The sequence below is a fragment of the Lithobates pipiens genome, unplaced genomic scaffold (genome assembly GCF_037356315.1).
Source record: "Lithobates pipiens isolate NorthernLeopardFrog02 unplaced genomic scaffold, aLitPip1_a1.2 Scaffold_18, whole genome shotgun sequence".
NCBI lineage: Eukaryota > Metazoa > Chordata > Amphibia > Anura > Ranidae > Lithobates > Lithobates pipiens.
The window spans coordinates 634820828-634843777 of record NW_027507758.1 but is presented as its reverse complement, the minus strand read 5'-3'; the positions used below and the strand labels follow the sequence as shown (position 1 = coordinate 634843777).

Sequence of the window (22950 nt, the reverse complement as noted above, 5' to 3'; positions counted from 1 at the left end):
TAGGAAACACACACACTGACTGAATACATTGTTTCTATGTGTTTATCAGATGATGGGGGATCTAGGTGGAGCCTCCGTACTGCTCTCTCCTTTACAATAAAGTCTCCTCTTACCCGGTGATGTGAGGGGCGGCTGATTGTCCATCATGACGTCCTTGTAGAGATCCTTGTGTCCTTCTAAATACTCCCACTCCTCCATGGAGAAATAGACAGTGACATCCTGACACCTTATAGGAACCTGACACACACAATGATACAGTCACCATCCAGACACATCCCTTGTCTGTTACTGGATAATGTCCCAGAATTCCCAGAATCCTCCTCACCTCTCCTGTCAGCAGCTCCATCATCTTCTTGGCGACTTCTAGAATCTTCTGCATGTTGTGTCTCTCGGGTTTTAGGGAATCACATGGAGGCACTGTGATGGTCAGATGATCACCTGACTTCACAAGAGGAAATCTCTGTATTGAGGAACCAATAGGAATATCATGTTAGAATCCCAGAATCCTCCTCACCTCTCCAGTCAGGTCTGTGTTTTATTAATAGAGATAAGAGTGATGTCATGTGACCTCCCAGAATCCTCCTCACCTCTCCGGTCAGCAGGTAGATGATCTCCAGGGTGAGGTTTAGTATCTTCTCAGTCATGTGACTCCGGTCCTCCTCCATCCTCATTGGTGCCGTCATTTGATCTATACAGGTCTCCTTGTAGATGGATAACTTTGGGAAATGAAATTAATAATTATTTGGATGGTAATGGTCACACAATAATAGGATGTGGATGTGAGGGGGGGGGGGGGGGGGGGTAATAGGAGGGTTGCTGTACATTTAACCACCTCAATAGCGGACACTTTTATTCCCTTCCTGCCCAGGCCAACTTTCGGCTTTCAGCGCTCTCATACTTTGAATAACAATTACTCATTCATGTAACACTGTATCCAAATTACATTTTTATCATTTTTTTTTATACAGATAGAGCGTTCTTCTGGTGGTATTTAACCCCACTAAGTTTTACATTTTTTGCTATATAAATTTAAAAAAATACACACATTTTGAAAAAAAAAAAAAAACACAAATTTTTCTGTTTTAAAATATTGAAAATAAATTATCTTCATAAATTTAAGCCAAACGGTATTCTGTTACATTTTCTTGGTAAAAAACAAAAAAACAACTCAAATCAGTGTATATTGTTTAGTCCACAAACTATCGGATATATATAGGTACACACCGATACCGAAAACTAAAACCGATACCGAAACGGCACCAATACCGAAAATGTAATCTATTAAACAAAAAAAATATTTGATATATCAAATTGTGTTATATTCATTATATTATTCATATTCAACGTAATCGTTTATTTTATGAATAAAAGAATAGTACAATCCAGTAATGGAAATAAGTACTTTAATAAAAATAAAATACAAAATTATAATAAATTAAAGTAACTACAGCATACCCTGCAGTTCAGACTGCAGTCAATGCACATCGAACCATAACAACAACAAAAAAATAATAATAATTAAAAAAAGGCATAAAAAAATTATAAATAATATAAAAATAGCATGCCCAAGACTAAGTCTAAGAAGATTATTTTTATTTGATTAATTTTCAACTTAAATCAGAACTAGTAATTCAGTTCTTTCTCCTTAAGGTGTCAGTGGCTGCATGTGCGATAAAAGTGTATGTATGTAGCTGCGGGTTACATACATAGTCATACAGTAGACCGCACTGTGTTCCGGCCCCCGAGTATGAGCGGAGACTTCCCGGAAGACAGACTAGTCTACAGCAGCGGTGCTCAGCCAATCACAGCAAGCAATATAGACTAGTCTGTGTTTCTGGAAGTCTCCATCCATATCCGGAACACAGTGTGGCATAGTGTATAGTACTGGAGTATGTGGACAGCCACAGATACAGAACATACAGTTTTGCATTTGCACATGCAACAGGCTGACAGCTTGCGGACAGACATAGTTTGGACCAACAGCAACAAACTATGTATGTACAGTAGTTGTACAGTAGTTCAAAAGCTGGAGTTCTCTCTTAAATTGAAGAAGTGCAAAAAACTGTAGAAGAACTACAATGAACAACCAACAAATGGCGCAACTAGACAATTGGAACATACGGATAGTCAGTCACACTATGTTGTATGTTCCAATAGCACAGTCCAATACCAATTAATTTACTATGTTCAACATGGTAAATGAATTGGTCTATGCTACGGATTTATAAATCTATTTCAGTAAAAGTGGCAGATTTCGCTTTAAGAACAAAAGTTGTTCAGCTTTCTCACAGGAGAGACAGTTTCTCTTCTCATCAAGAATATGAGATGCTAGACTGAATAGTCTCTCACTCTCTTTACTGGTGCTTGGGGCAGATAAATATCTGCGTGCAATCTGTGCAAGCAAAGGAAAACGTTGTTTGTTGATGCACCAGTACTCAAGGGGATTGTCGCTTCTGGCGATAGGCTGTTCAGCTAAATAAATGTCCAGCTGTTGGGTAGCTGCACTTGTTGTGGCACTGCTATGGACCGGGGTGCATTAATGTAAAATTTCTTCAATCATATCAGATATGGAGGGAGCGTGCTCCTCTTCACTTGTATGCAACCGTTTCTTCTCACTTTCCTCTGTGCTACACCTCAAAACTCCTTCACCAGATGCTTCCACCACCTCCAGTTGTGCCTGTATCATTTCCCGTGCACGCTGCTTTTTCTCATTATTAAAATTACCAGTTACACTTACCGGTAACAGGTTTTCTGAGAAAACTTCCAGGACGGCACACCTGAGAGATGACTGGTCACACCTCACAGGAAACACAATCAACAACAGATTTTAAAAGTCCCCGCCCCTCCCTCCGACCCTCAGTTATGACAAAGTATATAGTCCCACACCAGTGTCAGAGGGAACATTCTGTGAAGACTGAAAAACATCACCAACAATTAAGGGTAGGGAAGTAGGCCTGCCGCCCTGAAAGATTTCCCAGAAAACCCGTTACCTGTAAGTGTAACTGGTAATTTTCTCCAGTCATCTTCCAGGACGGCACACCTGAGACGATGAGCAACAAGTTCAGGCCTACCTTAGGGTGGGACCACCGCCTGTAGGACCTTCCTGCCAAACGCCAAGTCCTGAGGGGACAACATCTCCACTCTGTAGTGCCTCAGAAATGTCTTATGACTCGTCCATGTTGCTGCCTTGCAGATCTGATCAATCGAAGCGCCTGCCCTCTCTGCCCAGGAGGTCGCCAGAGATCTAGTTGAGTGCGCTCCAAGGTGGACTGGTACTGGCTTACCCGAAAGCCTATAAGCTATTGCTATGGTTTGTTTGAGCCACCTAGCTATTGTTGGTTTGGAGGCCTGCAAACCCTTTCTTTGGCTAGAAAAGGTGATCAGTAGATGGTTTGATCTCCTAAATTCTCTCACCCTTTCTAGATAGGCTAGGAGACAGCGCCTAACATCTAATGCCCCGTACACGCGACCGGACTTTGACAGCAAAGGTCCGACAGAGCGAATCCGTCGAACAATTAGATCGTGTATGGGTTCCATCGGACCTTTGCTGTCCAAAAATCTGACAGACTTTAGAAATAGAACACGTTTCAAATTTTTTCACCGGAACGCCTCCGGACCCAGTTCCTATCGAGAAATCCGCTCGTGTGTATGCTAGTCCGACAGATGAAAACCGATGCTAGGGCAGCGATTGGCTACTGGCTATGAACTTCCTTATTCTAGTCCGGTCGTACGTCATCACGTTCGAATCCGTCGGACTTTGGTGTGATTGTGTGTGGCCAAGTCCGTTCATTCGGAAAGTCAGTAGGAACTCCGCCAAAAGTCAGTCGAAAAGTACGCTTGTGTGTACGCGGCATAAGAGGTGGAACCTTTATTCCTTCTCACTTCTCTGAATATGGCAGAAAGACGGAAGGATAATCTCCTGTGATCTATGAAACCCAGAAGACATATTTTGGTAAATATAGGAGGATCCTGTCTGAAGATTACCCTATCCTCCAGGATTAGCAAAAACGGCTCTTTAATCATCAGAGCTTGTAGGTCACCAATCCTTCTGGCTGTGGTAATGGGCAGAAGGAAAGCCATCTTAAATGAAAGAAATTTAAAGGAAACTTGAGCCACCGGTTCAAAAGGCCCTTTCGTCAAGGCATCCAATACCAGGGTTAAATCCCACGATGGGGACCTAATTGTCCTTACCGGGGCTAACCTCTCCCTGGCCAACAAAAATCTTTTAACAAGGGAGTCTCGAGCTAGCCTTCTGTCAAAAAATACAGACAGGGCCGCAACCTGTACCCTAAGAGTGCTAACCGCTAACCCCTGGTCCACCCCATCCTGAAGGAAATCTAGAAGGGTTGGAACCGGTTGGAGGGATCCCTCCTTTGACTGAAGCCAACTGGAGAAAACCTTCCAGACCTTCACGTAGATCTGTCTGGTAACCCTCTTTCTAATGAGTAAGAGCGTATCAATCACCTTCTCCGAGCATCCCCTATCCCTGAGGATTTCCCTCTCAAAAGCCAAGCTGTCAGAGAGAGAAACCCAAGGTCGGGATGAACAATTGGGCCCTGACAAAGGAGATTTCGCTGAACTGGAAGACGCAGCGGAGGAACAACCAACCATCTCTATATGGTGGGGAACCAGGCCCTCTTCGGCCACCAGGGTGCGATCAGAATGAGGTCTCCTTTTGACTGCTAGAGCTTCTGCAACACCCTGGGAATGAGCATTAGGGGAGGGAAAGCATACGCCAGAACAAAATACCAGTTCTGAGCGAAGGCATCCACCCCCAAGGATCCCTGCTCCCTGGTGATGGAAAAGAATCTCCGAACCTTTGTGTTTTCCTGACAGGCAAACAAATCTCTGCCTTGCCGAAATGACAGCTTACCAGAGCGAACACTTCCTTGTTCAGTTCCCAGGAGAACGGGCCACCTGCTGAGGAAATCTGCCTGAAGGTTGAGTGATTCTTTTATGTGGGTTGCTGAAAGCGAGAGAATATTCTTCTCTGCTTCCTCCAGGATTTCTTGAGTTAATCTCCTTAACCTGCCGACCTTGTCCCCCTTGGTGGTTCAGGTAGGATACTGTTACCAGGTTGTCCGAAAATACTTGCACCTCCCTGCCTCAGACCTGCTTCTTGAAAAAGCTTAGCGCCTTTCCAACTGACAGGAGGTCCCTGAAGTTGGATGAAGCACTTCTCTGGCTGCGGTTTCACGGCCCCTGGACGTATTGGTCTCCCAAGTGAGCACCCCAACCCCAGGCGCTTGCGTCCATAGTTATGGCTACTGGATCTAATTGTGACCAGGCTCGACCTCCCGATAGATTGTTCGGGTTGAGCCACCAGTGTAGGGAGTGTACTACCCCCTTTCCGAGCCGCACTCTTTCCTCCATGGCCTCTCTTCTGCTGTCCCAAGAGTAGAGAAGAGAAGCCTGGAGTTCCCGGGAATGGAGCTGAGCCCAAGCCGGGATACAGGAAGTCATGAGCCCCAGAACTCGCATGATGTCCTTTAACGAGGCCTCCCCGGATTCGAGAGTCAGTACTGCTCCCTGAACCTTCTAAATATTTTCTGTGGGAAGAAATATTTTTTGGGCCGTCGAGTCTATCTGGTACCCTAAGTACACCTTGGACTGCAAAGGATCCAATGGATCCAGGGAGGACTTCGCCCGGCTCATCATCCAACCCAAGGACTCCAGGGTGGCCAGCACTCTGTCCCTGTCTAACAGCAGCTGTTTTCTGGCTCAGGTTGTAGATCAGCATATCGTCTAAGTAAGCTATCAGAGCTATCCCCTGGAGGTGTAGGAAAGATACCACTTCGGCGATAACCTTGGTAAAGATCCTCAGACTGGCCACAAGGATAAAGGGGAGGGCCCTAAACTGCCAATGTTCTACCTCCCACTCTGTGCGTACCGCGAAACGCAGGTACTTCTGGTGTTCTGGGGCAAACGGGTACATGCAAGTACGCATCTTTCAGATCTAACGTGATCATAAAGACCCCTTTCTGGAAATGTTTTCTTACCAAGTAAATACTCTCCATCCTGATCTTTTTGTATAGCAAGTACCGGTTTAACATCCTCAAATTTATGATTAACCGAAACTTGCCCGATGGCTTCGGGACCACGAAAATATGGGAATAAAACCTGAGCGCCCGCTGAATCACTGGAACCAGAATAATTACTTCCTGCTCTGCGAGTTCTCAAATACATCCCAAGAGGCCCCTCACCCTGAGTGGGCCCTTGGGAAGACAGGTAACCAAAAAATTCTGAGGGGGGGGGTCACCTGAAATTCCAACCTGTATCCTTCTCTTACGAGATTTAGCATATAAGGACCCTGTCCCATTGCGGCATGAACCACAAGAGCCGTGTGCCAACCTTTATGTTGGCGTCATTTGGTTTCTTTGTTGGAAGGTCCATGGCCGGAAAAAAAGGATCCCGCTTTTTTTCTTGTCCTTGCCAAGTCCCCACTTCTTCCTCTGGTCACTTTTACCCCCTTTTGCCAAGGGGCCTCAAAAAAATGTCTTCCCTTTCTCTTTCTTTGGCTTAGTAGGGAATATCTTACCCTTCTCTGTGGATCGGGAAAGTACTTGCTGAAGCCACAAACCAAACATCAGGGAGCCCTTGAAGGGGATACCACACAGCCGGGATTTGGAGGTAAAGTTTTGACCCATAGGGCCCTCCTAGCAGAGTGTAGTAAAGCCGCTGACTTAGCAGTCGTTCTCACTGTCTCCACCGCTGCGTCTGCCAAATAGGCTACTGCTCTTCTGACTACCTCCAAGGAGTCAAGCACTTCCTTGGACTCTTTTCCACGTGAGATGTGGTCCATTAACCTATTAAGCCAAGCGTCTGCATTTCTGGCCACACAGGCTGAGGCCAAAGCGGGGCCCATAGCCGCGGCATTGGCCTCCCAGGCTCTACGTAACAAGGTCTCCGATTTCTTGTCTATTTGATCCTGAATGTTGCATGCGTCCTCGAAGGACAGGTCTGACCACTTGGAAACCTGCACCAAAGACACCTCCAAACGAGGGACATTAAAGAATTTCTCTTCCTCCTTCTCAAAGGGGCATCTACGCTTCCAAGTCTTCAGTCTTAGAAGCTTGCGCTCAGGTTCTTTCCATTCCCTTAGAATTATGTCTTTAAGGGACTGGTGTACCAGGAAGGATCTAGCTTGCAACTTACCCAACCCTCTATACATCCTATCCTGAGCGGACACCTGGGCAGAGGGCATCTGAATGTCCTCTGATGCACAAATAGCTTTAACAAGACCCTCCATGTCCTCCGCTGAGAAGTGTCCCCCAGGCCTAACCTCCACCTGGCTGTCCTAATCAGAGTCTACCTACTCCTCACGGGAACTCCTGTCGGAAGCCTGACCCTCTTCCTCATCTGAATGGTACAGGGTAGGTTCCTGGGACCCCCCCGTATAACTGGTGGACATATCCTCCTGTGAGAGGGGGCTGTCCCTTACTGATGGGGTCTGATGTTTTTCAAACATTGTCCTAAAGGACTGAAGGGTTGCTAGCATCTCTGACTGCAGCGCCCGGCATTCCTTCACAACTTGTGCTGTCTCCTTGTCTGCCAGCTTAAAGATGCATTGGTCACAAAAAGGCTTGCTGTGGCTTTGCGAAAGCTTATCATTACAATACCCACAGTGCCTAGACTTGGAAGTAGCTTTGGGTTAGGACCTACTGGTCGATCACTGGGCAGGGCATTCAGGACCTATGAATGGCAATATAACACTGCATAAGCTACCCAGTGTCTTTTTGGGGAAGAGGGAAATAGGACCACCCCCACTCCGTTCCCCCCTCCTTTGCAGCAGGTTTACTCAACCCCTGCGGCAACCTCAGTAGCTGCTTGGTCAGGTCCCTCCTAATTCTCCATACTCTTGTGTCTGTCCAGCAGGCTGGAGTACTTCTTAGAGCAGATGGGACCTTCCGTTTCCCCTTCTGCTACCACTTTCCCCACCCGGTATTTTGCCGGTGTTCTGCCGGTATTGTGCTCCGCTATAACCTGGCGTCCGATTACCTTGCTCTGGCTGCAAACAGCACCTCCGCTGCCGCAGCTCGGCATCATTTCGGTGATGCTCAAATCACTGGAAATTAGCTCACAAGGGCACGAGGTGACTTCCAGACATGCGCAGTAGCGGTCGCCAACGCCGGTCAGGCACTGCGCCCATCAGCAAGTCCTAGCTCTCCTGCTGGGGGCATATACAGGCAGAGCTTCCTCCCAGCACCTGGGAAACACCGGGGCACTGTGAATAGAGACATCTCCCCTGTCCCCTTGCACAGTAATACAAGGTTTCCTGCACTCAGCCCCTGGTACAAGATAACCCATCCATAGCACAGAAATAACTCTCTGGCTAGCACGTTGCCCTGGGAGGGCAATGCCCCCTAGACCCCTGCAGTCACCACTGGCTGCTCTGGGTCTCTTTCCCCCGGTGGGTGACCAAGGTCCCCACCCTTTAGGCCCTTAGAAGAAAAAACTAAAAAACGGTTTTGCTGCCATCTGTGGGAAACACAATCAATAACTGAGGGTCGGAGGGAGGGGCGGGGACTTTTAAACTCTGTTGTTAATTGTGTTTCCTGTCAGGTGTGACCAGTCATCTCTCAGGTGTGCCGTCCTGGAAGATGGCTGGAGAAAATAATGCTCTTTAAATTGAGGATCTAGAACTGTTGCAATGCAGTACAAAGGGATGGACTCGGTTTCTTGGTGATAGCCTTCATTAGAGTGGTTTTAGCCGTTTTTATGCCATGGTCTGTTTCTATCTCTCTTCCTAGCAGACGCTTCAGTGCAGCAATCAAGGGAATAACTTCAGAAATGGAAGCATTGGTTGAGCTTATTTCTTTTGTTAACTGTTCAAATGGAGATAGAAGAGACAAACTATTTTCAACTAACATCCACTGATGTGCGCTCAGTGTTGCCGGCAGCTCGTAATCTGCAATGTATGCAGCTAAAACACAATTTTGTTCAAAAAGACTTTGCAGCATATATTAGGTGCTGTTCCAACGAGTGGCTACATCTTACTGCAGTTGTTTCGGTGGTATTCCAAATTGCATCGGCAAAGCTTGTAATCTGGAATAAGCAAACGGAGAATGCTTAAAGTGACCCACAATTTTTCTTCCTTTTGATACAATATCAGATATGGTGCTCTGATTCAGCAATCCTTCATTCACAGCCAATTGCAGCGTGTGTGCCATACACAGTATGCTTTTAAGTTCACTGTCCTCCATTGCCTTTGCCATGTTCTGCGCATTATCTTGGACAATCAAAAGCACTTTAGACTTCTCAATGTGCCAAGTGTCAAGCGTGGTTTTTAAAGCGTCAGGTATTGCTGCTGCAGTATGTGATCCAACAAACTTGCATGCGTTAAGTAGGATGTTTTGCAATTGAAATTTGTCATCTATGCACTGTGCTGTCAGGCTAAGCATGCTCGTTGGACTGACGTCTGAACTCCAAATGTCGGTAGTAAAACTGATTTGCTATGATGTTGGTAGTTATGAGCTCGTGAACATGTTTCCCAACAATGCTAAACAATTCATGTAGACTGGTAGTGTCTGCTTGGTAGTGAGTAACGCGGCTCAATATGTTACATGAGCCTGCAGAATCCAATGTCCTCCACAACAGAGAATGAATGGTGGTTTAATGCAATAAATTCCATAATTTTCTGTAATGGCACGAGCTTTGGGACTGTCACTTGCAAATTTTTTAACATTTTCAAAGACTGTGGCCACAGATGGTGTTGAGCCTGAGGCACTTTTTGGAAGGGGCACTGTTTTCTTGTAATCTGAATTCTGAACTGGATGACGTTTTCAGGCGGTGTATCAAACCTGTTGTAGAAGAAAGCCTTGGCACTGTACCCCCTCTTGAAATTTCTGCTGAGCAAAAGCTACAGATTGCAAATTTGGTGTCTTTATCAGAAACGTTAAAATATTTCCACACTGCAGACATGGTCCACCTTTGCTGGTAGCGCAGAATAATAGCATAGAATGTTTTTTTTATAGTGGGAGTGAAATCAATTTAAAAGCTAAACCCCAGGAGGCAGCTTTAAAAAATTTTTAAAAAACTAACGAATTCCCCCTTTTTTTTTACGATGCGGCTCTTGCCATGCAAGGTAGTTATGTCTGCACTGCAGTACATCTGACTTGTACCAAAAGGATAATTGCACTGATTAAATTTGATTTGAAATGGAATGAATTGCTTGCAAATTGCAATTGCATGCGATTTTTTTTTTGAGCCATTCTGTAGTATACTATAATATATAAACTTCATGCGCTTGTTGTCATTGAATTTGTCACTTTGTCAGCGTAGTATTATAAGTTTTACAGTTATACTACACTGACATGACAGCAAGCACATGATTTTTTTAAACATGATATTACGCAATAAATACAATATATATATATATATATATATATATATATATATATATATTATATTTATTGCATGCTGTCATGTTTAAAAAATGAATGTGCTTGCTGTCATGTCAGTGTGTACTGTAGTATAACTATACTATGCTGACAAAGTGACAAATTCAATGACAACAAGGGAATACATTTTGTAGTATACTACAGAATAGCTCAAAAAATAAATAGCATGCCATTCCATTTCAAATCATATTTAATCAGTTCAATTATATAAAATATTTTTGCTACAAGTCAGATGTACTGCAGTGCAGAAAGACAGACATTTAGCCACTTCTCAACCGGCGCACGCCGATGGACGTCGGCAGAATGGCACGGACAGGCAAATGGGCGTACAGGTACGTCCCTTTAAATTTGCCACAGTGGCATCGCGTGTGCACCGGTCGGCACCTCCATGAGTCCGATCGCGGCTTCTGTAGACTCAATCACTGTGGGGCTACCTGCGATCGTCTCACGGGGAGGAAGAACGGGGAGAAGCATCAAGTAAACAAGCATCTCCCTGTTCAGCCTAGCAACAGTGACACTGATCTCTGCTCCCTGTGATTGGAGCAAAGATCAGTGATGTGTAAAACACAGCCACGCCCCCTACAGTTAGCAACACGCCCCTAGGACACACTTAACCCCTACACTGCCCCCTAGTGGTTAACCCCTTTACTGCCAGTGTCACTTACACAGGAATCAGTGCATTTGTATAGCACTGATTGCTGTATAAATGACAATGGTCCCAAAAATGTGTCAAAAATGTCTGATGTGTCTGCCATAATGTTGCATTCACGATAAAAAATGCTGATGGTCGCCATTACTAGTAAAAAAAAAAAAAAAAAAAAAAAATATTAATATGCCATAAAACTATCCCCTATAACTTTTGCGCAAACCAATCAATCGCTTATTGCATTTTTTTGAACAAAAATATGTAGAATATGTGTCAGCCTAAATTGAGGTAAAAAAATTTTTTTATACATTTTTGGGGTATATTTGTAGTATGTTTTATACATTTTTGGGATATTTATTACAGCAAAAACTAAAAAATAATTTTTTTTTTTTAAATTGTCGCTCTTTTTTGTTTATAGCGCAAAAAGTAAAAAACGCAGAGGTGATCAAATGCCACCAAAAGAAAGCCCTATTTCTGGGAAAAGAAGGACGTCAATTGTGTTTGGAAGCCATATCGCACGACTGTGCAATTGTCAGCTAAAGCGAAGCAGTGCCGAAATGCAAAAAGCGGTCTGGTCTTTGGCCAACAAAATGGTCCAGGGCTTATGTGGTTAAATACTATACTGCATGGCAAGAGTGGCTTGATGTTTGATAAAGGCCAAGTAGTAATACATGTTGTTTGACTGCTATAGACAGAAAGATCATAATTTCAGTTTCAGTACTATAGTAAAATAAATAATACTACTAGTTGGATTGTTTCTGTCAGTTTAAGTAAGGCAAAAGGCAATGCTCACCGGCGAATAGTAGTAATGGTAGCCATCCAGGAGGGACAATGCCCACTCTTGTACTTGAGTATTCAGCCCTCTATGAAGCCATCTCTCCGGTCCCAGCAGCGTCTCTCGGGTCCCAGCAGTGGCTCACAAGCACAAGGAGTGTCCGCGAGGAAGGTGCCAGCATCTCAGCAGGGAAAGTGCTTACAAGTGCAGCGTCTTAACCGCGAGGAACGTGCCCCCGCCACCCTCACAACGAGTGATGCCACCCTGGCTCTCCAACCACTATTGTGCATGTGCGATTTTCGTCAAGAATTCTCTTTCGGCAAAATGCCAATATGTTACGGCGGCCGAAATTTCGGTGCATCCCAAGAACCTTTGTGTGTTTTTTTCTTCTTGTTCTGGCCAAGTGGGGTTATTTGCTATGTTCTGCTGAATTATTCCCCGAATGGTTTCGATTTTGTCAATGAAAAAAATCAGATAACTCATTGCAAAATTCTTGTGTTTCGTTTGCTGGAGACTCTAAACGGCTGGGGTTCAAAGTCTGGGCGACTAGTTTGAAGAGTGCTCGAGGGTGGTTTATGGCTTTAGAGATGGCTTTGGTATCTTGTGGTGAGTGATTTGTAATTTGTGTGGTTTTCCATTGTTGGGATCCTTCGCCAAGCTCCTTCAGCTCTTCTGCGTTCTTGTTTCAGTGATGTAAGAGAGTCATTGAACCAGACAGAATTGTTTTTGCGGGTGGGTGCTCTGCGTATTGGTGCGACTATGTCTGCGGTCTGTAATAATGCTGTGTTAAGGGAGTAGTTTTGGGTTAACACCACTATTTTGTTGGATAGTGTAGTTTTGAAGAGTTGTGAGTATAGTTTCTTCTGTGATCTTGTCCAGTGTATTGTTGTTGAGTGTGGTGGTATTTGGTAAGTGATGTTTATTTTGAATTTGATCACGTGGTGGTCAGTCCAAGGCAGTGGCATGTTATCAAGTGTGTTAATGTTCATGTTTTGTTTGAAGATGAGGTTGAGCGTATGGCCCGAAGCATGCATGGGAGCATTTATCAGTTGCTGCAGGCCAAGTGCTTCCAGTTGGTTGATGCAAGCTATAGCGATGGAGTCATGGGAGGAGTTTGCCCAGAGACTAAAGTCCCCAAGTAGCAGGAGATTTTTGGTTTTCGAGGTGATCGGGGGGGACACAGTAACTGGTGTGGAGGTGATCGGGGACACATTAGCTGGTGTGGAGGTGATCGGGGACACAGTAGCTGGTGTGAAGGTGATTGGGGGACACAATAACTGGTGTGGAGGTGATCGGGGGACACAATAACTGGTGTGGAGGTGATCGGGGGACACAATAACTGGTGTGGAGGTGATCGGGGGACACAATAACTGGTGTGGAGGTGATCGGGGGACACAATAACTGGTGTGGAGGTGATCGGGGGACAAAATAACTGGTGTGGAGGTGATCGGGGACAAAATAACTGGTGTGGAGGTGATCGGGGGACACAATAACTGGTGTGGAGGTGATCAGGGGGACACAATAACTGGTGTGGAGGTGATCGGGGGACACAATAACTGGTGTGGAGGTGATCGGGGGACACAATAACTGGTGTGGAGGTGATCGGGGGACACAACAACTGGTGTGAAGGTGATCGGGGGACACAAAAACTGGTGTGGAGGTGATCGGGGGGGGGACACAAAAACTGGTGTGGAGGTGATCGTGGGGGGACACAAAAACTGGTGTGGAGGTGATCGGGGGGGGGACACAAAAACTGGTGTGGAGGTGATCGGGGGGGACACAAAAACTGGTGTGGAGGTGATCGGGGGGACACAAAAACTGGTGTGGAGGTGATCGGGGGGACACAAAAACGGGTGTGGAGGTGATCGTGGGGGGGACACAAAAACTGGTGTGGAGGTGATCGGGGGGACACAAAAATTGGGGTGGAGGTGAATGGGGGGGACACAATAACTGGTGTGCAGATGGCCCAAAGCATGCGTGGGAGCATTTATCAGTTGCTGCAGGCCAAGTGCTTCCAGTTGGTTGATGCAAGCTATAGCGATGGAGTCCTGGGAGGAATTTGCTCAGAGATTAAAGTCCCCGAGTAGCAGGAGATTTTTGGTTTTCAAGGTGTATGTAGAGATGAATTTGCTAAAAGGTGCAAGGAAGTGTGTCTTTGGTCCCGGTGGTCTGTAGCACAGTAGTATGTGAAAGGTGTCCTGGGGTGTTGTTTGACATTGAAGTGTGAGTGTTTCCATGACTGGCAGTGAGCTCTATAAAGTTGGCTTTGTGAACGTGAGGTGAGATTTGTAGATCACTACTAGGCCACCTCCTCTTTGACCAACTCTGTGTTCACAATAAATGGTGTGGAGGTGATTGGGGACACAAAAACTAGTGTGGAGGTGATCGGGGGACACAATAACGTGTGGGGGTGATCGGGGGGGGACACAATAACTGGTGTGGAGGTGATCGGGGGGGACACAATAACTGGTGTGGAGGTGATCGGGGGGGACACAATAACTGGTGTGGAGGTGATCGGGGGGGGGAACACAATAACTGGTGTGGAGGTGATCGGGGGGGACACAATAACTGGTGTGGAGGTGATCGGGGGGGGACACAATAACTGGTGTGGAGGTGATCGGGGGGGACACAATAACTGGTGTGGAGGTGATCGGGGGGGGACACAATAACTGGTGTGGAGGTGATCGGGGGGGACACAATAACTGGTGTGGAGGTGATCGGGGGGGACACAATAACTGGTGTGGAGGTGATCGGGGGGCACAATAACTGGTGTGGAGGTGATCGGGGGGGCACAATAACTGGTGTGGAGGTGATCGGGGGGGACACAATAACTGGTGTGGAGGTGATCGGGGGGGGACACAATAACTGGTGTGGAGGTGATTGGGGGGGACATAATAACTGGTGTGGAGGTGATTGGGGGGGACACAATAACTGGTGTGGAGGTGATTGGGGGGGACACAATAACTGGTGTGGAGGTGATCGGGGGGGACACAATAACTGGTGTGGAGGTGATCGGGGGGCACAATAACTGGTGTGGAGGTGATCGGGGGGCACAATAACTGGTGTGGAGGTGATCGGGGGGCACAATAACTGGTGTGGAGGTGATCGGGGGACACAATAACTGGTGTGGAGGTGATCGGGGGACACAATAACTGGTGTGGAGGTGATCGGGGGACACAATAACTGGTGTGGAGGTGATCGGGGGACACAATAACTGGTGAGGAGGTGATCAGGGGGACAGAACAACTGGTGTGGAGGTGATCGGGGGACACAACAACTGGTGTGGAGGTGATCGGGGGGGACACAAAAACTGGTGTGGAGGTGATCGGGGGGGACACAAAAACTGGTGTGGAGGTGATCGGGGGGGACACAAAAACTGGTGTGGAGGTGATCGGGGGGGACACAAAAACTGGTGTGGAGGTGATCGTGGGGGGACACAAAAACTGGGGTGGAGGTGATCGGGGGACACAAAAACTGGGGTGGAGGTGAATGGGGGGGGACACAATAACTGGTGTGCAGATGGCCCGAAGCATGCGTGGGAGCATTTATCAGTTGCTGCAGGCCAAGTGCTTCCAGTTGCTTGATGCAAGCTATAGCGATGGAGTCCTGGGAGGAGTTTGCCCAGAGATTAAAGTCCCCAAGTAGCAGGAGATTTTTGGTTTTCAAGGTGTATGTGGAGATAAATTTGCTAAAAGGTGCCAGGAAGTGTGTCTTTGGTCCTGGTGGTCTGTAGCACAGTAGTATGTGAAAGGTGTCCTGGGGTGTTGTTTGACATTGAAGTGTGAGTGTTTCCATGACTGTCAGTGAGCTCTATAAAGTTGGCTTTGTGAACGTGAGGTGAGATTTGTAGATCACTACTGGGCCACCTCCTCTTTGACCGACTCTGTGCTCACAATAAATGGTGTGGAGGTGATTGGGGGACACAATAACGTGTGGAGGTGATCGGGGGACACAATAACTGGTGTGGAGGTGATCGGGGGGACACAATAACTGGTGTGGAGGTGATCGGGGGGGACACAATAACTGGTGTGGAGGTGATCGGGGGGACACAATAACTGGTGTGGAGGTGATCGGGGGGGACACAATAACTGGTGTGGAGGTGATCGGGGGGGACACAATAACTGGTGTGGAGGTGATCGGGGGGGACACAATAACTGGTGTGGAGGTGATCGGGGGGGACACAATAACTGGTGTGGAGGTGATCGGGGGGACACAATAACTGGTGTGGAGGTGATCGGGGGGGACACAATAACTGGTGTGGAGGTGATCGGGGGGGACACAATAACTGGTGTGGAGGTGATCGGGGGGGCACAATAACTGGTGTGGAGGTGATCGGGGGGGCACAATAACTGGTGTGGAGGTGATCGGGGGGCACAATAACTGGTGTGGAGGTGATCGGGGGGGACACGATAACTGGTGTGGAGGTGATCGGGGGGGACACGATAACTGGTGTGGAGGTGATCGGGGGGGACACGATAACTGGTGTGGAGGTGATCGGGGGGGGGGGGACACGATAACTGGTGTGGAGGTGATCGGGGGGGACACAATAACTGGTGTGGAGGTGATCGGGGGGGGACACAATAACTGGTGTGGAGGTGATCGGGGGGGACACAATAACTGGTGTGGAGGTGATCGGGGGGGACACAATAACTGGTGTGGAGGTGATCGGGGGGGACACAATAACTGGTGTGGAGGTGATCGGGGGGGACACAATAACTGGTGTGGAGGTGATCGGGGGGGACACAATAACTGGTGTGGAGGTGATCGGGGGGGACACAATAACTGGTGTGGAGGTGATCGGGGGGGGACACAATAACTGGTGTGGAGGTGATCGGGGGGGACACAAAAACTGGTGTGGAGGTGATCGTGGGGGGACACAAAAACTGGTGTGGAGGTGATCGGGGGACACAAAAACTGGTGTGCAGATGGCCCGAAGCATGCGTGGGAGCATTTATCAGTTGCTGCAGGCCAAGTGCTTCCAGTTGCTTGATGCAAGCTATAGCGATGGAGTCCTGGGAGGAGTTTGCCCAGAGATTAAAGTCCCCAAGTAGCAGGAGATTTTTGGTTTTCAAGGTGTATGTGGAGATAAATTTGCTAAAAGGTGCAAGGAAGTGTGTCTTTGGTCCCGGTGGTCTGTAGCACAGTAGTATGTGAAAGGTGTCCTGGGGTGTTTGACATTGAAGTGTGAGCGTTTCCATGAATGGCAGTGAGCTCTATAAAGTTGGCTTTGTGAACGTGAGGTGAGATTTGTAGATCACTACTGGGCCACCTCCTCTTTGACCGACTCTGTGCTCACAATAAATGGTGTGGAGGTGATTGGGGACACAAAAACTAGTGTGGAGGTGATCGGGGGACACAATAACGTGTGGAGGTGATCGGGGGACACAATAACTGGTGTGGAGGTGATCGGGGGGGACACAATAACTGGTGTGGAGGTGATCGGGGGGGACACAATAACTGGTGTGGAGGTGATCGGGGGGGACACAATAACTGGTGTGGAGGTGATCGGGGGGGACACAATAACTGGTGTGGAGGTGATCGGGGGACACAATAACTGGTGTGGAGGTGATCGGGGGGGACACAATAACTGGTGTGGAGGTGATCGGGGGGGACACAATAACTGGTGTGGAGGTGATCGGGGGGGACACAATAACTGGTGTGGAGGTGATCGGGGGGACACAATAACTGGTGTGGAGGTGATCGGGGGGGGCACAATAACTGGTGTGGAGGTGATCGGGGGGGACACAATAACTGGTGTGGAGGTGATCGGGGGGGACACAATAACTGGTGTGGAGGTGATCGGGGGGGACACGATAACTGGTGTGGAGGTGATCGGGGGGGACACGATAACTGGTGTGGAGGTGATCGGGGGGGACACAATAACTGGTGTGGAGGTGATCGGGGGGGACACAATAACTGGTGTGGAGGTGATCGGGGAGGACACAATAACTGGTGTGGAGGTGATCGGGGGGGACACAATAACTGGTGTGGAGGTGATCGGGGGGGACACAATAACTGGTGTGGAGGTGATCGGGGGGGACACAATAACTGGTGTGGAGGTGATCGGGGGGGACACAATAACTGGTGTGGAGGTGATCGGGGGACACAATAACTGGTGTGGAGGTGATCGGGGGGACACAATAACTGGTGTGGAGGTGATCGGGGGGGACACAATAACTGGTGTGGAGGTGATCGGGGGGGACACAATAACTGGTGTGGAGGTGATCGGGGGGGACACAATAACTGGTGTGGAGGTGATCTGGGGGGACACAATAACTGGTGTGGAGGAATTCGGGGGGGACACAATAACTGGTGTGGAGGTGATCGGGGGGACACAATAACTGGTGTGGAGGTGATCGGGGGACACAATAACTGGTGTGGAGGTGATCGGGGGACACAATAACTGGTGTGGAGGTGATCGGGGGACACAGTAACTGGTGTGGAGGTGATCGGGGACACAATAACTGGTGTGGAGGTGATCGGGGGACACAATAACTGGTGTGGAGGTGATCGGGGGACACAATAACTGGTGTGGAGGTGATCGGGGGACACAATAACTGGTGTGGAGGTGATCGGGGGACACAGTAACTGGTGTGGAGGTGATCGGGGACACAATAACTGGTGTGGAGGTGATCGGGGACACAATACCTGGTGTGGTGATCAGGGGACACAATAACTGGTGTGGAGGTGATCGGGGGACACAATAACTGGTGTGGAGGTGATCGGGGACACAATAACTGGTGTGGAGGTGATCAGGGGGGACACAATAACTGGTGTGGAGGTGATCGGGGACACAATAACCGGTGTGGAGGTGATCGGGGACACAATAACCGATGTGGAGGTGATCGGGGGGGACACAATAACTGGTGTGGAGGTGATCGGGGGGGACACAATAACTGGTGTGGAGGTGATCGGGGGGGGGACACAATAACTGGTGTGGAGGTGATCGGGGGGGACACAATAACTGGTGTGGAGGTGATCGGGGGGGACACAATAACTGGTGTGGAGGTGATCGGGGGGACACAATAACTGGTGTGGAGGTGATCGGGGGGGACACAATAACTGGTGTGGAGGTGATCGGGGGGGAAACAATAACTGGTGTGGAGGTGATCGGGGGGGAAACAATAACTGGTGTGGAGGTGATCGGGGGGGGGACACAATAACTGGTGTGGAGGAATTCGGGGGGACACAATAACTGGTGTGGAGGTGATCGGGGGGACACAATAACTGGTGTGGAGGTGATCGGGGGGGGACACAATAACTGGTGTGGAGGTGATCGGGGGGGGACACAATAACTGGTGTGGAGGTGATCGGGGGACACAATAACTGGTGTGGAGGTGATCGGGGACACAATAACTGGTGTGGAGGTGATCAGGGGGGACACAATAACTGGTGTGGAGGTGATCGGGGGACACAGTAACTGGTGTGGAGGTGATCGGGGACACAATAACTGGTGTGGAGGTGATCGGGGACACAATAACTGGTGTGGAGGTGATCGGGGGACACAGTAACTGGTGTGAAGGTGATCGGGGGGGACACAATAACTGGTGTGGAGGTGATTGGGGGACACAATAACTGTGTGGAGGTGATCGGGGGACACAGTAACTGGTGTGAAGGTGATCGGGGGACACAATAACTCGTGTGGAGGTATTCTGGCCCCATAAATGGCTAAATGTTCTGACCCTGAAGGGGTTAATCTACAAATAATAAATATTCGGGCAGAGCTTCCACTATGGACAAAATATCTGAATCCACAACACGATCGTTCCAATAAAACTTTCTGATAACAAAGTGTCAGACAACTCCTGGGGTAACCTGGCAGCACTTACTTAGGATCACCCCGGCTGGTAGGATGACTGGGTGTGCTGGGCTCTGTAGTTCTATCATACAATTGTATTCAGCTGATAAATCCATTTCCAAATCGTCTTTTTGATAAAATTGCCCCTCCCCCCACACTCCGGGTTCACCATCCCATCCCCCCAAAATCCCGTCCCTTTCAGACCCCTATTGTGAGACTCATCATAGTGTCTCTGGAGGGATCGCTGATCATTCCTGTGTAAAATCTTACAGAAAATCTTCCCTAATCCCGACCTTTATTATCATTTCATTCCCCCCACATACAATGTCTGCAACCGACATTTACTGACATCAATAACTCCCCTCGTGGTACAGACCAGAAATCCCCTCATTGTAATATACGGGGATATTCTACATTTCCACACTATATATGTGTGTATCATCATCTGCTGGAGATAAAAGACATCACAGTGACTATGGAGGAAGAGGACGGACATGACGGGGGGTTACTGGGTGTAAATAGAAAATAAGATCTTATTACCTCCTCTGCTGCCTCTTCCAGCAACGTCTTCTCTCTACTTCCTATGGAACGCCCCGTCTGTATCTGACATCACTTCCTGTCTTCCATAGAGACTTCCTGTCTGGGTAGAGGTGAGATCACCATCTTGTGGAGCGCAGAGGAACTGCAGGCCTGAGACACATCTCATAGTATGAACACGGCCTTGTGCTGTGTGTGTATGTACTGTATATCCTTATAGATGGGTCATCTCCACTCCCACCAAGGGGGATAGGAATATATTACTGCTCGGGGGGGGGGGGGGAGACATTTTGGCCCCTTTGATTTTGCAGTAAAATTGATGTCAGATTTAGTCATGTAGAACATCTGTTATATGGATACAAAGAGCCCCAGCCGAGAGTAAAGGGTGGAAATGGCTCCTGATCCCCAGGTTTGGGCAATTATGTCACCAATATAAATAGAATAAAACCCGCGCTATGTGTAACAACTCAAATACCTACAGAAATAACTTATACCGGACTGCTGCTGTAACAAAGGTAAGTGTTCCCTTTATCAACTAGAAGAGCATTATGTGTCACAGCGCTGTCCTATTGTGTGTGCACATAAATCATCACAAATACACTAAAATATGTGGAGACATTCATATATAAAGTGCTAGGGGCTCAAATAATATTATCTGCAGATCTACTGCTTCCACTTTACACCTACTTCACTGATCTTATGGCGTTTATCAATAAATGAAGTAAACTGATCCATGTGCAAATTCATATACAACATAAAATGCTTTGTGCTCAAGATGCTGTTCCCTGCAGATCCACTACTTTCACTTTACACCTACTTCTTTAATCTTATAATATTTGCTGCTATATTAAAAAAAGCTATAAACCTGTGCAAATTCATGTAATCATACAATATTTTCTGCTCAATATAGTGTTCTCTGCAAGTCCACTGCTTCCAGTTTGCATTTACTTCAATGAATTTATTTTGCTAAAAAAATTCCACCAATCAGTGAAAAGTTGATAAGGTGTAAAGTTCTCGGTGCTCCAAACTGTGGCAGCTGTAGTGTAGCCACGCCTTCTTCCTCCTCTTACACACGTGATGGTGAGGGCGCCCCCTTAGTGGTGCTTCCCCACTCACCAGAGCAATATGACTCCCAGCTTTTCATCTACCAGAGTCACCAACATTCTTCACACTCTCCTCATCTCCGATGGCAAAGGAACCGGATCCTCCTCACTCACTCACTCCTGCAAGTCTACTGCGCTTTCTGTCAGTCTCCCTCCTAGACTCCTCCTCCTCCGACCGCTGTTCCAGCAGGAGCTCCACCTCTTCATACACACTGAGAGCTCCGCCTCTTCGTACGCACTAAGAGCTCCACCTCTTCACACACACTCAGAGCTCCGCCTCTTCATACACACTGAGAGCTCTGCCTCTTCACACACACTCAGAGCTCTGCCTCTTCATACGCACTCAGAGCTCCGCCTCTTCACACACACTCAGAACTCCGCCCTTTCATACACACTCAGAGCTCCACCTCTTCATACACACTCAGAGCCCTGCCTCTTCATACACGCTCCGAGCTCCGCCTCTTCACACACACTCAGAGCTCTGCCTCTTCATACGCACTCAGAGCTCCGCCTCTTCACACACACTCAGAACTCCGCCCTTTCATACACACTCAGAGCTCCACCTCTTCATACACACTCAGAGCCCTGCCTCTTCATACACGCTCCGAGCTCCGCCTCTTCACACACACACTCAGAGCCCCGCCTATTCATACACACTCAAGGCTCCGCCTCTTCATACACACTCAGAGCTCCGCCTCTTCATACACACTTAGAGCTCCGCCTCTTCATACACACTCAGAGCTCCGCCTCTTCATACACACTCAGAGCTCCGCCTCTTCATACACACTTAGAGCTCCGCCTCTTCATACACACTCAGAGCTCCGCCTTTTCACACGCACTCAGTGAGGAGAGAAAGGGGAAGGATATACAGTACATACACACAGCACAAGGCCTTGGTTATGGAATTCTTATACAAATACAATGACTCTATGGTAATATACTCTATGGTAATATTGCATTGCTTCTACTTCCTGTTTCCTGTTCTGTGTTTCCTGTTATACAATACAATAAGACTCCTCAAACAGCTTGCAGTGTCTTCAGTTCTATACATGAAACATGGTGTCAGAAGTGACTGGAATCGGGACGGAGCCTGACTATTGTATAACAGATGTTCCCTGCTTACTGTCTACTGCCAGACCAACCCCCCCAGCTACTACTTCCCCGTAGATTTTACCCGAAAACTGAGACCACACCAAGCTGGAGTAAATATTGCCCGTGGCAGACATTTTATTAACACACAAATAAAATTAACATTAACTGTATAAATATCTGTTAGAACCACCCCATCAGTTAAATATTCACGTTGGTCTTTGCAGGAAGAAAACCCTCAATCTTGCCACTCGATCCACTCCAGCACTGACGTACCTTACACTGAACTAGGCCTCCAGCTGACATACTTGCTTGGAGACAACAAACCACGGACCGCAGTGCATCCGTTAACCAAATTCCAGCTAAACCACCGTTAGCTGGAATACTGTATTATGTAAGCAAGTTATGTTTTGTGAACAATGGATTAGTCCATTAGGCCTTGAGTGGGACTGAGGCTGCGCACAAAATTTGGTGTATCCTATTGGTCCTTATGATCGATCGGCACACTATAAAGAACGTTGACCCTGTGACTAGGTACGTTTCCCGAAGACGTGAAAACGAAATGTACGTCGAGGCGGTACCTGGTCACATTGGTATACGCA

At 47.7% G+C, this 22950-nt stretch overlaps 2 protein-coding genes across 3 annotated transcripts in view; one reads left to right on the top strand and one right to left on the bottom strand.

Annotated features, from left to right (window-relative positions):
- LOC143989530 (uncharacterized) overlaps nt 1-20252 on the bottom strand; it is a 35609-nt gene extending 15357 nt beyond the window's left edge. For both annotated transcript variants that reach the window (XM_077489661.1, XM_077489662.1), the window contains exons 1-4: nt 20160-20252; nt 588-716; nt 326-460; nt 114-237 (exon numbers count right to left, since the gene is read on the bottom strand). In XM_077489661.1, coding sequence (XP_077345787.1) covers nt 114-237; nt 326-460; nt 588-683 — 355 coding nt within the window. In that variant the 5' untranslated portion in view covers nt 684-716; nt 20160-20252. The remainder of the gene's footprint in view (nt 1-113; nt 238-325; nt 461-587; nt 717-20159) is intronic.
- Nucleotides 1-22950, top strand: part of LOC143989634 (uncharacterized) — a 566499-nt gene that overhangs the window by 507639 nt on the left and 35910 nt on the right. The gene's annotated exons all lie outside the window — the stretch shown is intronic.